Raw genomic sequence first — 14181 nt, 5'->3', positions numbered from 1 at the left:
TTCAATACGAACTTCTGTAGATGTCTACCAGAAATAAAGTAAACCTAGTTAGTAATAAGTGAAGCTGGTAATGCTGTTTGTGGAGTTGTTTAATCAGATCTTGAGAGATTTTGTGTATTTTATCTTCAGTTGATTTCATCTAAGGCTGTGACTGGAAGTAGTTCTTGTGTTTCTCTTTTCTTCAGTGATTCTGCTTGTTAACAGCAGGTGTTCATCAATAATGCTCAATCATTATTCAATCAATTAATTATCTCATTAACTCCAACACTGATATGTGTTACATTTAACAGCCTGTAGTGTGCACACAGAGCAGTGTTCATTTCATCTGGGCAAACCCATGTGGGGCATAAATGGAAACCATGGACAAAACTGGCTGGGTCCCAGTTAGATAGCCCAGGTCAATCCCACGTGGGCCCCACATGGCTGTGCTGGCTGGGTAATGAATAAGTACTAGTATCTATTTAATAGTACTTATTCATTAGATACTAGTACTTACTCATTAGATGCTAGTACCTGGGTAGCTGGCTGGGCTATATAGTTATATAGACTTCATCTTATTAAAAAACTTGAGGGTAAAAACAGCAATGAATAAATGTACCAAAAGAATGAATGAGGTGTTTAAACACCGCTTCCTCTTTAAAAAAAAGGGGAGGAGACCGAAATAAACTCTGGGTTTACGGAAGTAAACCTGCTCCTGACCAGGGGCCTGTACCATGATGTTAGTTGAACAAACTCAGGGTTACAGGATTAGTTTAGAGTTGACAAAACCAAAACAATCCAAACAGGCTTTGTTGGTACCATGATGCTGATCATCAACTTTCTCTGTCAACTCAGGCTTTGATCCTGAGTTTAGGAGTTTAAGTGTGACATCAGTAGCAAACAGCCAATCACATGTTGAGAAAGAGTGAAACTGAGATTAATTTCTCGCGAGAGAAGCAGCGCAATTCACTTATTAAATAAAAGTATTAAAATAGTAAGACTTTAAACAAATTTACACAGCAAGAAGAAAACAGCTGTCTATGAGAGAGGACAACTAAAAGAAAAAGTCTCGCTACTGTATATCAGTGCAAGTAAAAGTTGTGAAGTTATTTTATACAGCTGATAAAGGTATAGAGAGAATTGAACATTTAAGCTCACATGAAGTTATTGTATAGCTTCATCTATTGATGCTAAAGTGTATTTATATTACCTTTATATATTTATTCATTTAAACTGCGTAATAATAATTGATTAACTAAAATTGTACATCTGTGATTGATTAAGGGTATAATAATTACATAGGCCTAAATAATATCTAAATCATACAAATTTATTATTCTAAATAAGCATCACTAAAAACTAGACGATTTTGTCTTTAAAAATCATTTGCTATGTAGTGACCCTTTAATTTGGAGTAGAAACAGGTGGAGTGACTTTATCGCATCAGGCATGTGTCACTTTGCTCACAGCTGATTGGTCCAAGTTCAGTTTGCGACCTCTTACCTAGAACATAACCTGCCCCAGACCAGGTTAGCTGTGGAGCATAAGTTACTATGGCGATGAACACTGCTAAAAGACAAACCACTTTCATGGTCCCTAAAACCCAGGGTTGACGCAAACTAAACTGAAACATAGCTGGCTAGCCACCTAAACCGGCTTCATGGTATAGGCCCCAGGTTAGGTTCACAGAGTAAGTTACCATGGTAACTGACTCTGAGTATAAGTTAGCTCTCTTTCAGAAACGGGCTTGACTTAACCTGCTTTCTCAGGTTTGACTTACCTCCCATTCTGAAACAGAAAACCCAGAGTTTCCCTCATTTCAGGGTTAACATACTCAGAGTTTTCACTTAACCTCCTTTCTGAAAGGTCTGAAAGGAAACCTCCCTGGTAAGAAGTGAGCGCCACCCCTTGTATTTCTGTTTTGTTAGGTAGTTCAGTTAGGGTGCCGGATGCACCGAAGATTTCGGTTTATTTTCCACATTTTTCTTCGGTTGGATTAGGTAGATTAAGGATTGTTATATTTTGTTTTTTTCTTTTGGCTTCCCTTTTGTTCTTTTCCCACTTATTGTTTGTTTGTTCACACAATCATCTTGTACATAGCGCACATTATTATTGTTGCTTTGACTGGGTTCAGTGGCTTCAGCTTGTTGTAAATAAAGTCGTTTATTTTTCCCTTCGAGAAGAATCTGTCATGTGTTCTTCCACCACACCTCACCTTCAGCAGTATGTTAATATGTAAATGTTGCAGTACCTGCCCTAGACCTTTTAAGGTTCGTAACAATTATACTGTATGTATTTATTTTACCTGTTAGTGATGTCTTAATGATTTAATGCAGACTATATTTGAATAAATCTGTCAGTGAAAAGAAAATTAGATGAACTTGGCTGAAAACAAACATAACTTTAATAATAATTATTAATAATTGTATTAATATAACACTATCATTGTTTTATATCAAATAATTATAGCCTATTAATTCCTAATAACATGCCTAAAATATATTTACTAAAAAAAATTATGTCTTGTTTCTAAATGCTTCTGAATATTAAACGAAACATGGCTTACTGGCCTGGTATCCGGTAAGAGTTGTATGACATCACTGTCGTCTCGTGATTTGTGGCTCATAGATGTGCATCAATGATAGTTGATCAAAAATTCACCAAATACTGTTCACAATGACAAAATATCTATAAACATCAACATAATCACAGACAAAAAACAAGGATTACGCGCCGCTTCTCTTTATTCACTCTGCTCTTGTTCTGCTGGTTGTGTAAAGCTGTGGTGAGATTGAGACAGAAATCATTTCAGTATATTTTGTAAAAACTGTGTGTTGTTTAAAGTTCATAGTAATTGTTCTGATGTCAATAAGCCTCATGATGTGAATAAAACATCAAAATGACTAAAACAAACTCTGAAATGTATATATGATACTGGATCTACGTATTAGCCATTTAAAATTTCTAATGAGAAATTAACAACATGGAGAGATCTAAAAGCAAATAATACTTCATGGCTTTCAAAACAAATCATTCCTGATTCAAGCGGAATGAGCATAACATAAAAACTGAAAATAACAATGAGACGTTGATAAAATTAGTAAAGAGTTTAATCAATAATAACATGAAGCAAATACAAACATTCAGTAAAAGTGAAAGCTAATGAGACAGATCTCTCTCTCTTTGCTGACTTATAAGAGCCAAAGCATCTCAAGAGAAGAAGTGTCCAGTTTCAAAGATACATGAAAGTATATCTTGACTTGCATTTGCATGGAAGAGAAACTAAATGTTCTAATAAAAAACAATGAAGATTTAGTTAAAAATGAATATCAGATTCATGTCTCTCTAAGTGTTCGGCTCCCTGAACTTTGCCTTGAAATGTTTGTTTTTTTTCTGTGTGAATTTTTTGGCACTCTTTCACTTCATCGTCTGTAGTAAAGGACTTCATGCACTGAAACACACACCGCCATATCTTTTCTGCTGTAATATTACGAATGAATCCTCTCTTTTGTGTGAATCTTCAGGTGTTTCTTCAGGACTGAAGCCCAATGAAACCGTTTACCGCACTGATCACAGATAAATGCTCTTTCTTCAGAATGAGAAGCTGATGTGTTTTCAGAGCGAAAGCCTGAGCCGCCGCTTCCCAGTGTGAACTCTCATGTGAATCTTCACACTTGATTTACAGACAGCATTTTTCGCTTCTGTTTTTCCTTTCTTGTTCACGTCCATCAGGTCTAAAAGAAACATTAAATCAAGTGAGTTTGAAATGAGAGGCAAATGTGAAATGAAAAGTAAAGCTCAAAGTCAAGATCACTGATGAGTTCAATAGTCATTTTAATCCCATTAAATCTGGTCAACAACTGCTGTGCACGATTATGATTTATTTTAATGTCATGAAGATGATTTGTGTTAGAAGTCACTAGTTTGGTCATGAAACTCTAGATGACGTAGGCTTGACGTGATCTGTGAGAAATCAGTTTCCTACACGACACAAGCTGATTGGCCTCTAAGCTATGCAAAAATGAGGGAATATGTTGACAGACGGCCCTTTCACAACAAACGTCAAACAAATATGTGTTGGACTGAAGGAAAAGCTAATTCACGCCTGTTCAACAGAGGGCGATACATGCACTGAACTTTCAGCTGTCGTAAAAATGTCTGCCAAAGCAATAAATGTAAATGTCCTGTTAATGTAAAAAAAAAAAAAAAATTAATACAAAAACACTTTCAATGGACTATTTTACACAATTGACTAATTATCGATTACTCATGTAGTTCAAAGTGTTCACGAAATGCTAATGTTTCATTTTAAAGTAATTTTAATCTTTAATGCTGGTTTCACAAGTGCCACCAAATGCTCTTAAATGTGTGTATTTAGAGCAGTTCAAAGTTATATCTTAATGCTCAGCACATTTCTTTAAAGACCAAAGAAAATAGAAGAAATATTCTCTGAAGAAAAAAGCATTGCTTCATTAGTGAGTGAATATTCCAGACCAGCGTGAATGTCTCTGTTTCTATTCAAAATGTGTTTAGTGTGAAAAGGCTTTCAGATTTCCCAGTTCATCTGCACTTTAGGGTTTTCCTGCGTCAAATTCATATCAAATGTCAAAACAATTAATCAAATATTAAAGGGGTCCTATTATAACCTTTTATGAAGTCTTAATTTTGTTTTTGGGGAAATATGCTTTCATGCGTATTTTTCACATATTTTACATTATTACAGCTCCACTGTCCCTAGTCTAGTTGAATGCTTCAGCCAGTATTTCCTTCCAAAATACGAAATGTGCTGTGATTGGTTAGATGGCCCGGTGTGTTATGATTGGTTAGATGGCCCAGTGTGTTATGATTGGTTAGATGGCTCAGTGTGTTATGATTGGTTAGATGGCCCAGTGTGTTATGATTGGTTAGATGGCCCAGTGTGTTATGATTGGTTAGATGGCCGGCCCAGTGTATTATGATTGGTTAGATGGCCGGCCCAGTGTATTATGATTGGTTAGATGGCCGGCCCAGTGTGTTATGATTGGTTAGATGGCCCAGTGTGTTATGATTGGTTAGATGGCCGGCCCAGTGTGTTATGATTGGTTAGATGGCCGGCCCAGTGTGTTATGATTGGTTAGATGGCCGGCCCAGTGTGTTATGATTGGTTAGATGGCCGGCCCAGTGTGTTATGATTGGTTAGATGGCCGGCCCAGTGTGTTATGATTGGTTAGATGGCCGGCCCAGTGTGTTATGATTGGTTAGATGGCCGGCCCAGTGTGTTATGATTGGTTAGATGGCCGGCCCAGTGTGTTATGATTGGTTAGATGGCCGGCCCAGTGTGTTATGATTGGTTAGATGGCCGGCCCAGTGTGTTATGATTGGTTAGATGGCCCAGTGTGTTATGATTGGTTAGATGGCCCAGTGTGTTATGATTGGTTAGATGGCCCAGTGTGTTATGATTGGTTAGATGGCCCAGTGTGTTATGATTGGTTAGATGGCCCAGTGTGTTATGATTGGTTAGATGGCCCAGTGTGTTATGATTGGCAGCGCTTGGCGTGTGTTCAGGAAATGTCCCACCCCTTACCATAAATGCGAGCTCTAGTACTTAGATGTAATTATTATGGATGGCATCAATTTCAAACCAATTCCAGCCTGATTCAAACTTAAGAATGTTCTTAAACATTTATATACAATGATTATACATATATTAGAATATAATCTATTTAATCATGTGTCGGAAAACTATGGTAATACAAACAGTAATCAGTCACAACTATTCCCTGAATAGAATGGAAGCTTCTGTGAAATTTGTTTTTAACAAACCACCATACCTCTGGCAGAATGAGCTCTTAGCCCCTCCGGAAGAGTCACATGCTATTATAACCTAATATAATAACTTCCACTACTCTGTTAAATAGGTTTACCTTTATGAGAATCAGCCCAAGAAACAACTAGCTGATTTCTCTTCCTTTGTATTTTAATTCTGTTTGCATAGTGACTCAGTATTGTGACTCAGCGATCAGTATTACGGAGTGTCCGTACTCTCTTAACTTTCTTAGAGTAGGCAGTTCCAGAGCAAAGGCACACCTTCTCTCACCAGAGAGAAAACTGGGGGGCAATACTTTTTTCAAAGAAAAAAAGAAATCTTAAACTTAGGCTATGTTTACACGGAAACGTTCTGAAGAGAAAACGCAAAAGTGGCGTTGTGTTATCACTTTTTATTCTGCGTTTAGACGAGCGTTATCGGGGGGGAAATCCGCGTGCATATGGTGACGCAAAAGTGTGTGAAATTCGATGTAGTATGCACTCCAGGCGGCAAGGGGGCAATGTGAAGCACTGCCACACAAACACACCAATGTCTGAGAATATTTTGTACAACTGCTGAAAAGACTCTTGTACGTTTATCAGAGACGCTAGGGCAACTTGAAGGTCCGACGTATGGAAATAATCCGACATTTTGGTTGTTATTTTCCTGTACTGGCGCATGCCTGTGACGTAAACACGTACACCACGAGAGCCACAGTGAGCAGATTTGCATTTTTTACCCTTTAGACGGGAAGGCGACGGTGGAGCGTTTTTAAGATTTCCACTCTGGAGGGTGGTTTCACTTTTTTCCGTTTTTAAGCCCCCAAAACGCCGTCGCCGTGTAAACGAAAGGCACATCCGATAAAATATTTTTACATTTTTACCCGGAATCGTTCTCGTGTAAACAGGGCCTTAAACTTTAAAAAGGATATGAAGTTTATGTTTATAAGACCTACCCAAAGAGCACTATATATATTTAAAGGGGTGGTTGAGTAGGATTTCATCCTGTTGCATTCTACATGTTGTCACTTCTTGAGTCTCTCCATCAATTATCTGAATCTGGTTTAAACATAAAAGGCTACAAGTTTGTGAAATTTCCAGTGCATGTCTGTGTGAGGTAAAACGACTGCTGAAGCTCCGCCCCCTGTGCCAGGAGCAGCAGCTCATTTGCATTTAAAGGGACACACACAAAAACTGTGAGTTTTTTCTCACCCTAAAAAAAAGACAATTTTAACATGCTATATAAAAAGATTTGAGGAGTATTTTGAGCAAAAACTTAACATACACACTCTGTGGACATTAAATACTTATTTTACATATTGTGAAAAGGGCATTATACCACCACTTTATTTAATTTGTATCTTTGTTGTATTGCATGTATTTGTCCTTTTGCTTATAATTTGATTTTGTTCTTATTTTAATACTGACTGTTTACTTGTCTTTTAAAATGTAGGCTTTTAACGTAATTTATATAAGTTAAGCTAGTAGTTTTAGCTGGCAGATAAAAAAATAGTTTGGCTGATAAATTTGACCAGCCATTGGCAGGTGTGACAAAAAGTTAGCTTTAGGGCCTGTTTGCACCTCATAATGAGATACTTATAATAATGAAAATCTTTCCAAGCAGATACCAATCAAAACAACAAAATGTCCAGACGCTCACCGTGGCTGTAAGGAAACTAGTTTTTTGCTCAGTACATAAAGATGAACTACTTACCGTGATCTCAGACTGTGTTTAAGTGGTTTCTCCAATGCATGGATCTTCATGTGTCGCTTCAGGTGAGTTTTAAAATAGAAACTCGTCTCGCACTGATCACACGTGTGCGGCTTCTCTCTGCTGTGGATCATCTCGTGTGTTTTCAGATTTGTTGACACACTGAATCTCTTGTCACAGTGTGAACACTTGTAAGGTTTTTCTCCAGTGTGGATCCTCATGTGTAGCTTTAGTTGAACTTTAACAGAGAAACTCTTTCCACACTGATCACATGTGTGCGGCTTCTCTCCAGTGTGGATCATCTCATGTTTTTTCCGAGATGATGGCTGATTGAATCTCTTTTCACAGTGTGAACACTTGTAAGGTTTTTCTCCAGTGTGAATTCTCTGGTGCAGTTTTAAAAATGCCACTGAAATAAAAGACTTCCCACACTCAAAGCACACATGATCTTTTACACCAGTGTGAATTTTCTCATGTCTATGTAAATATGGCAACAGTGAAAAACTCTTCCCACACACAGAACATGAATGTGGTTTCTCCTTTGAATGAACTGTCAGGTGTGTCTTCAGGGCTAATGCCCACTGAAACGTTTTCCCACACTGATTACATGTGTAAGGCCTCTCTCCGGTGTGGATATTCCTGTGCCCTTTAAGTTGTACCAATTGTGTGAAACTCTTCCCGCATTGATCACATGTGAACGGTCTTTCTCCGGTGTGGATCCTCATGTGAACTTTAAGATTTTCTCTGTGTGAGAAACTCTTCCCACACTGAGTGCATGTGAACGGTTTATCTCCAGTGTGAACTCTCATGTGAACCTCTAGTTGTTGTTTGCTTGAGAATCTCTTTTCACAGCAATTGCAAGTGAACAGCTTCTCTCCAGTGTGTGTCCTCATGTGAACAACGAGACCTTCTCTGTATGGAAAGCTCTTCCCACACTGATCACATGTGAACGGCTTCTCTCCAGTATGAACTCTCATGTGTCTCTTAAGTTGAGATGATCGCAAGAAACTCTTCCCACATTGATGGCATGCATGTGACTTCTCTCCCGTATGAACTCTCATGTGATTCACAAGATTCTTTTTATATACGAAGCTCTTTCCACACTGAGTGCAAGTTGTAGATTTCTTGCCTCTTTTCTTTAAAGATGTCTTTTTAGTCTTTGAGTGACCCAAATGTTTTTTCCCAGGTTTAACATTTTCCTCCTCCACTTCACTCAGTTCTTCACTCTCCTCCTCCACTTCCATCAGGTCTGAATTGAAAGGGGAAAATAAGTAAAGGTAAAACTTTCAGTTATTGAAAAGGCTGGTCACACTAGACTTTCTTCCATTGACTTCCGTTTATACACATGTAAATGTAGGACACCTGCATTTGTATCAAATGAAGACTTGTGGCCGAGATTAATGCATCAGTTAAATTTAAAGACCAACTCATTGTCATTCAAGTTGAATAGATTGTTTATTTTTACATAGATGTATTATTATTTGTTATATTGGCAGTGATGCAGTGACATCAAATCATGACCTTTGCAAAATTTGAAATGAGAAATTTCACATGCTCACAGTCGAGCATGTACACAGCTTTAGCTTGTTTAAAACTAAAACTTTGCTTAAAACTTTATTAGCATTATCTATGTCCTACATGTGCCACTCAACCCAGCTGTCAAAATGGCTGAAAAGCTAAACTCGAATTTCTTCGTTAAATATTAGCAAAATTCTAACTATATTAAAATTATAAAAGCAATACTTTATGTTAAAGGGAAAAAGTACTGTACCGTTTTCGTCAGCTGGCCTTTTCCCACCATTTTTCAAATTAACAACGCAGCCGCACCACGCTGTGTACTGGATAAGCTAACAAAAACAAACCGCGTCAGTTACGTTAGAGGTGTGTGATACCACGATTTTTGCTTGTGCACAACATTGTTAAAATGCCTCCACGATCTGCTTTTGAAGAAATTAAGTAGTATCGTGCCACAGCGCATGATAGGGCTGGGCGATTTTGGCTAAAATCATAATAGCGATTAATCGAACAAGTTACCTCGATTACGATTATTGAACGATTATTTAAAAAAAAAAATCTTTCTCATGTCACTGTAATTATTATTATGATAATCCTATCTTTGTGCTTCTAAAATAAGGAAACACACCGATAGCTTTTTATGCTTATTTATTAAATATTTCAAACAACTGAATCAAACAAAGCATACAATGCTTGAAATAAAAACGTCTTATAAAAAAGTCATTAAGTTTTAATGTAAAAAGAAAGTTTCCAAAAAATGTAGAAAATAGTTATTTTGTAAACAAAATAAATTATTGTAAATATTGCCATCTTAAAAGTAAAATATAACTTGTATAAAACTAAAAAACTAATCCTTTTCATATTGTGTAGCATTTGTAAACGCTTGTGTTATGGAAACCTGTTTTGTGGAGTGGAGGCACTTGTTGCTGGGCGTTTGTCAGTCTCTCTCTTTTTTCGCGTGTTTCTTTGGTACAAGCGGCTCCTGTTGCTGAGTTGACTCAGTGTTTGAGTTCCCTTTCACACAGAGATTCCGGAAAATACACGGATAAAGTGGCCCGGGATTTGACCCGGATTCGTTTGACTTTGGTTCATTCACACTGCCAGTGATTTTCTGGAATCAGAGTCCGTTCACACACAACCCGCAAAGGCACGTGACATGTCCCAGCGGCGTCAATAGTTTGCTTATGAGCTGCGATTTCCACGCTTGTGCATTTTTTTTCTCTGATTCGATCATAAACTAGCGCATTACGTACCGTTTCACGCTGGCGAACAATCCCAGCAGGCACAGAATATAGACTACAACGTCGGCCAGACGTTGGATTTTGGTTGAAAATGAAAGTCGGGTTGACGTCTAAATCCAATGTTTGTTTTACGTCAGGCTCCAACGTTGGGCAGTCGTTGAATTTTGGTTGGAATAAACCAAACAAAAAGGTGAAATGCATGGCCGTAGACTTATAACTATCTTCACTCAAAACTAACCAGATTTACTTTTTTTAATTTCCATTTTAATGAAATCAATGGTTGTATTTTAAAGTCACCATGATGGTGGTGAGCGTTTGTTTTAGTTGTGCTCTTGACCCTTAACTCTTTAATTTAAAGAGATTTTCTCAGATTTTCTCTGGCTGCTATAATTGTGTGTTTATAAAGCACAATGGTTGTAGCTAAAAAAAGCCATGAGATCAGGTGATGTTGGCTGTTTATTGCTGATGATGATATCATCATGTAATTTCCTGAATCCCTGATCTTTTTCAGTGTCTAATGCATTGATTAAATGGGACTTGTGGTTTTAATATTGCTTTATTCATAATATAAATCATTTGATTCTACAGCATATCTAGCAGTGTTGTTTATCATAGAATATACTTGTTTTTTAAAAACTATTTAGTGCACAAAAACCTTTAATCTATGGCATTACTTAGACGCACACAGACATCAAGAAACAGCGTATGAATCTCAACAATGGTTACAATCAAACAAAATATCAAGATAATCAGATAATTTTTGCCACAATGAATGTGCTTCAGAAAAACACACAATTATAGCAGCCAGAGAATATTTACACTAAAGAGTCAAGGGCCAAGAGTCCAACTAAAGCAAACACTTACCACCATCATGGTGACTTTAAAATACAACTATTGATTTCATTAAACCAGAAATGAAATAAAGTGAGTCTGGTTAGTAATAAGTGAAGCTGGTAATGCTGTTTGAGATGTTCACTCTTCCTCTGCTGAGATCTTCACAGATTTAATGCGCTGCCATACATGTCACATTTTTTTGCAGTGTTTATTCCAACCAAAATTCAACATCTGTGTGACGTTGAAGCTTGACGTCAAACAAACGTGGGGTTTAGACGTCAACCTGATTTTCATTTTCAACCAAAATATGACGTCTGACTGACGTTGGATTAGTTGGAGTCCAACGTCTGCCTGACGTCACATTGACGTACTGTGCCTGCTGGGATCCCGGCTTAAGCGCCATCATCACGACACGGCATTGATTACGGCTTTTGTTCACACAGCGCGCGTTCCGGGACTGAACACAGCAATGTTACTATGTCCCCAACCTGGCATCAATCCTGGGCCGTGTTTGCGTCCACACAGAAGGTGTTTGTTCTGGCAATTTCCCGGGATCAACGCGCTGTGTGAAAGGGGTTCATGTTGCTTTGTCGCAGACTGGACGGGGCGGAGTTACGTGACTACACACGCGGTAATATGTTTTATGGGGAAAGTACATTAACACACAGTGGGCGGAAATATTAATAGGATTAAAAAAACGAAATAACAGACATGGTAAAATTACGTCGGTTATAGGCTCTGAATTTCGGTTTCGATTATTTTTCGATTAATCATCCAGCCCTAGCGCATGATGTACATTCACATCACATGTTAAGGCAGAGGTAGAGTTACACTCTTGGCTTGCTTAGTTGTGGACATTAAATTTAACATTCAACAATATTATTAGAGATGGGAATCGAGAACCGGGTATTTTTCAGAACCGGTGCCCAGTGAACCAGTTCCTTGGAACCGTTAGTATGCCTGCTTAACGATTCCGCTTATCGGTTCAACTCGTTGCAAATGTGTCATGACGTCACACACGCGCTGAGTTGTTTTGGTTCAGAACGCAGCAAACATGGCATCGAGGCTGAAGCGCTCTAACGTTTGGTTTATTTCACGCAAAAAGAAGACAATATGAGGCGCCGTCTAGGGCTTAAATCAAACTTCATTCACGCACATATATGAAACACTTGCATACACATACTAAGTAGTCAAACATACATGTATACTTCTGAATGCTCAAACAAATGAATATGAAATGCACAACGACACACTTGAAGTCGCTCACGCACATGCAACACTTGTAAAATTTCCATTTCGTCAAGGGGGGGGGGGGGGTTTAAACCTCTAATATGCAGAAACATTTGGCCACACAGCATGAACAGACTTTAGTCCCATGAAACTTAAACTGGAATGTCACTGTTTCTGTCACTGCGACTTCACGAACAGGCGAACACGCACGCACGCACACATCACTTTTGAAGTAATATTAAAAATTGAGGATTCAGTGCATGTAATGCATCGAGATATCAAATTGAACTGAATCTGATAATGATAATGTGATATATCCATCCGAAATAGTGTGTGAGATTTAAATAAGTGCGTCTCAAAGCATGGTATGTTGAAAAGAGTATGCCAGAATTCCCCAGATGGTCTACTATTTCCGGTAGATTTTTGAAGTGTGGATCCATGCTCACTATAAAGGCTAATATTACCCACAACCCATTGCGATTTGGAGGAGGATTCGGTTCAGAATTACAAACACGAGTAAAAATGTTATAAAACTACAAAACATGGCGGATGTGTGCAAACGACAGAGGATAAAGGGGTTTGAGTTATTAATAATCACAGCTTAACCTGATAAAAAAAAAATATTTAATGTTATCGATGATACGTTTTATCTCCAATAGGTAGGAAATAGAATTAAATGGAAATGTGGAGGATATTAGCTGTGATAAGATGACGCAACAACAGAGGAGAACAAGAAGAGAACAAACTACGCTCATCCCAGCGGACAACTCTCTATATCAGGAGGAGGTCTATCAACGCTTTCATTTAAAGGCTTGTAAAGGGCCATTAGCACCTAGGGATGGGCGATATAGACTTAAAACTATATCACGATATGTTCTGATATTTATTGCGATAATGATATCAAAGACTATATAAAAATGGTACTATTCGCCACTGTTTTTGGCTACATGTGATAGCAGCCTCAGAAACACAAGCAGTGATCTAAAGTAAAACGTACCATCATCAAATAGGCTTCTATAATATATCAATAACATAAAAGAATTAAAAAAAACAGTAAAAATCACAACACCAGCCCTTGCAGAAATGGAAAAAAATGCAGATGTACATTTCTTCTGTTAAAGCGCAGATAATGTTTAAATAGTGCAACTGTGCTGAAAAACATCACACAATAATAATTACACACAGTAATAAATTACAATTTACAATGACAAGTTTGAAATGTAAAAAAAAAAAAAAAAATAATACTGATAATATTCCTCACAATATAGTAATATAATATAATAATACTACTACTACTAATAACAATATAGACCGCAGTAAGGATTGATGAGCTGCTGGGTTCATGAATATTAATCACGTCTGCGTTCGTGCATTAGTTTCTGCTTGCTCAAAAAGGCTGATTAGTTCCAAATGAACGAGCATGTAAATTCTGTGTGGTATAAGACTCTCTCGCTCTTTCTTTAAGTGTGTGAGAAACACTAGCGCTCTAGCAAAGCGACAGCCAGGCGTGCGCATCACACTAGCGTTTACGTATGCGTCACACACCGTGCATTCATTGAGATTACATTACATTAATTCATTTAGCAGACGCTTTTATATACGCTTGATATCCCACAACTCAGGTGATACTTATATGTAGATTTATTTATTTATAAAATTCAAAACACTGTAAATAGGTTCATAATCTGTAAATCTGAAAATGTCTATTCTGACTAAACCCAACTGTGATAGTTTTATTCTCATATATTTATATTTTTATTTTTTATTCTTATAATTTGTAGTATTATGTTTCATGTTGTATTTGTATATGTCCACTGGAAGCCTCAGTACCAAAACAAATTCCTTGTGTGTGCAAGCACACTTGGCAATAAAGCTCTTTCTCTTTCT

General features: G+C 37.6%; 1 protein-coding gene across 10 annotated transcripts in view; it reads right to left on the bottom strand.

Moving 5' to 3' along the window:
- The window catches only part of LOC143746091 (uncharacterized), a 606033-nt gene that overhangs the window by 230313 nt on the left and 361539 nt on the right, over positions 1 to 14181 (bottom strand). For 6 of the 10 annotated variants that reach the window (XM_077237825.1, XM_077237827.1, XM_077237828.1 and 3 more), the window contains 2 exons: positions 7478 to 8723; positions 3072 to 3713 (listed from right to left, as the gene is read on the bottom strand). The exons of 1 other annotated variant lie outside the window; for it this stretch is intronic. In XM_077237825.1, the coding sequence (XP_077093940.1) occupies positions 3659 to 3713; positions 7478 to 8723 (1301 nt within the window). In that variant the 3' untranslated portion in view covers positions 3072 to 3658. Of the gene's footprint in view, positions 1 to 3071; positions 3714 to 7477; positions 8724 to 9245; positions 9322 to 14181 lie in introns of those variants that run through there. 3 more of the 10 variants (XM_077237829.1, XM_077237830.1, XM_077237833.1) reach the window with 2 other exon arrangements.

The sequence above is a fragment of the Siphateles boraxobius genome, unplaced genomic scaffold (genome assembly GCF_051911475.1).
Source record: "Siphateles boraxobius isolate OS27281-9 unplaced genomic scaffold, OSU_SipBor_1 21, whole genome shotgun sequence".
Classification (NCBI taxonomy): Eukaryota; Metazoa; Chordata; class Actinopteri; order Cypriniformes; family Leuciscidae; genus Siphateles; species Siphateles boraxobius.
This window is presented reverse-complemented; position numbering and strand designations above follow the sequence as displayed.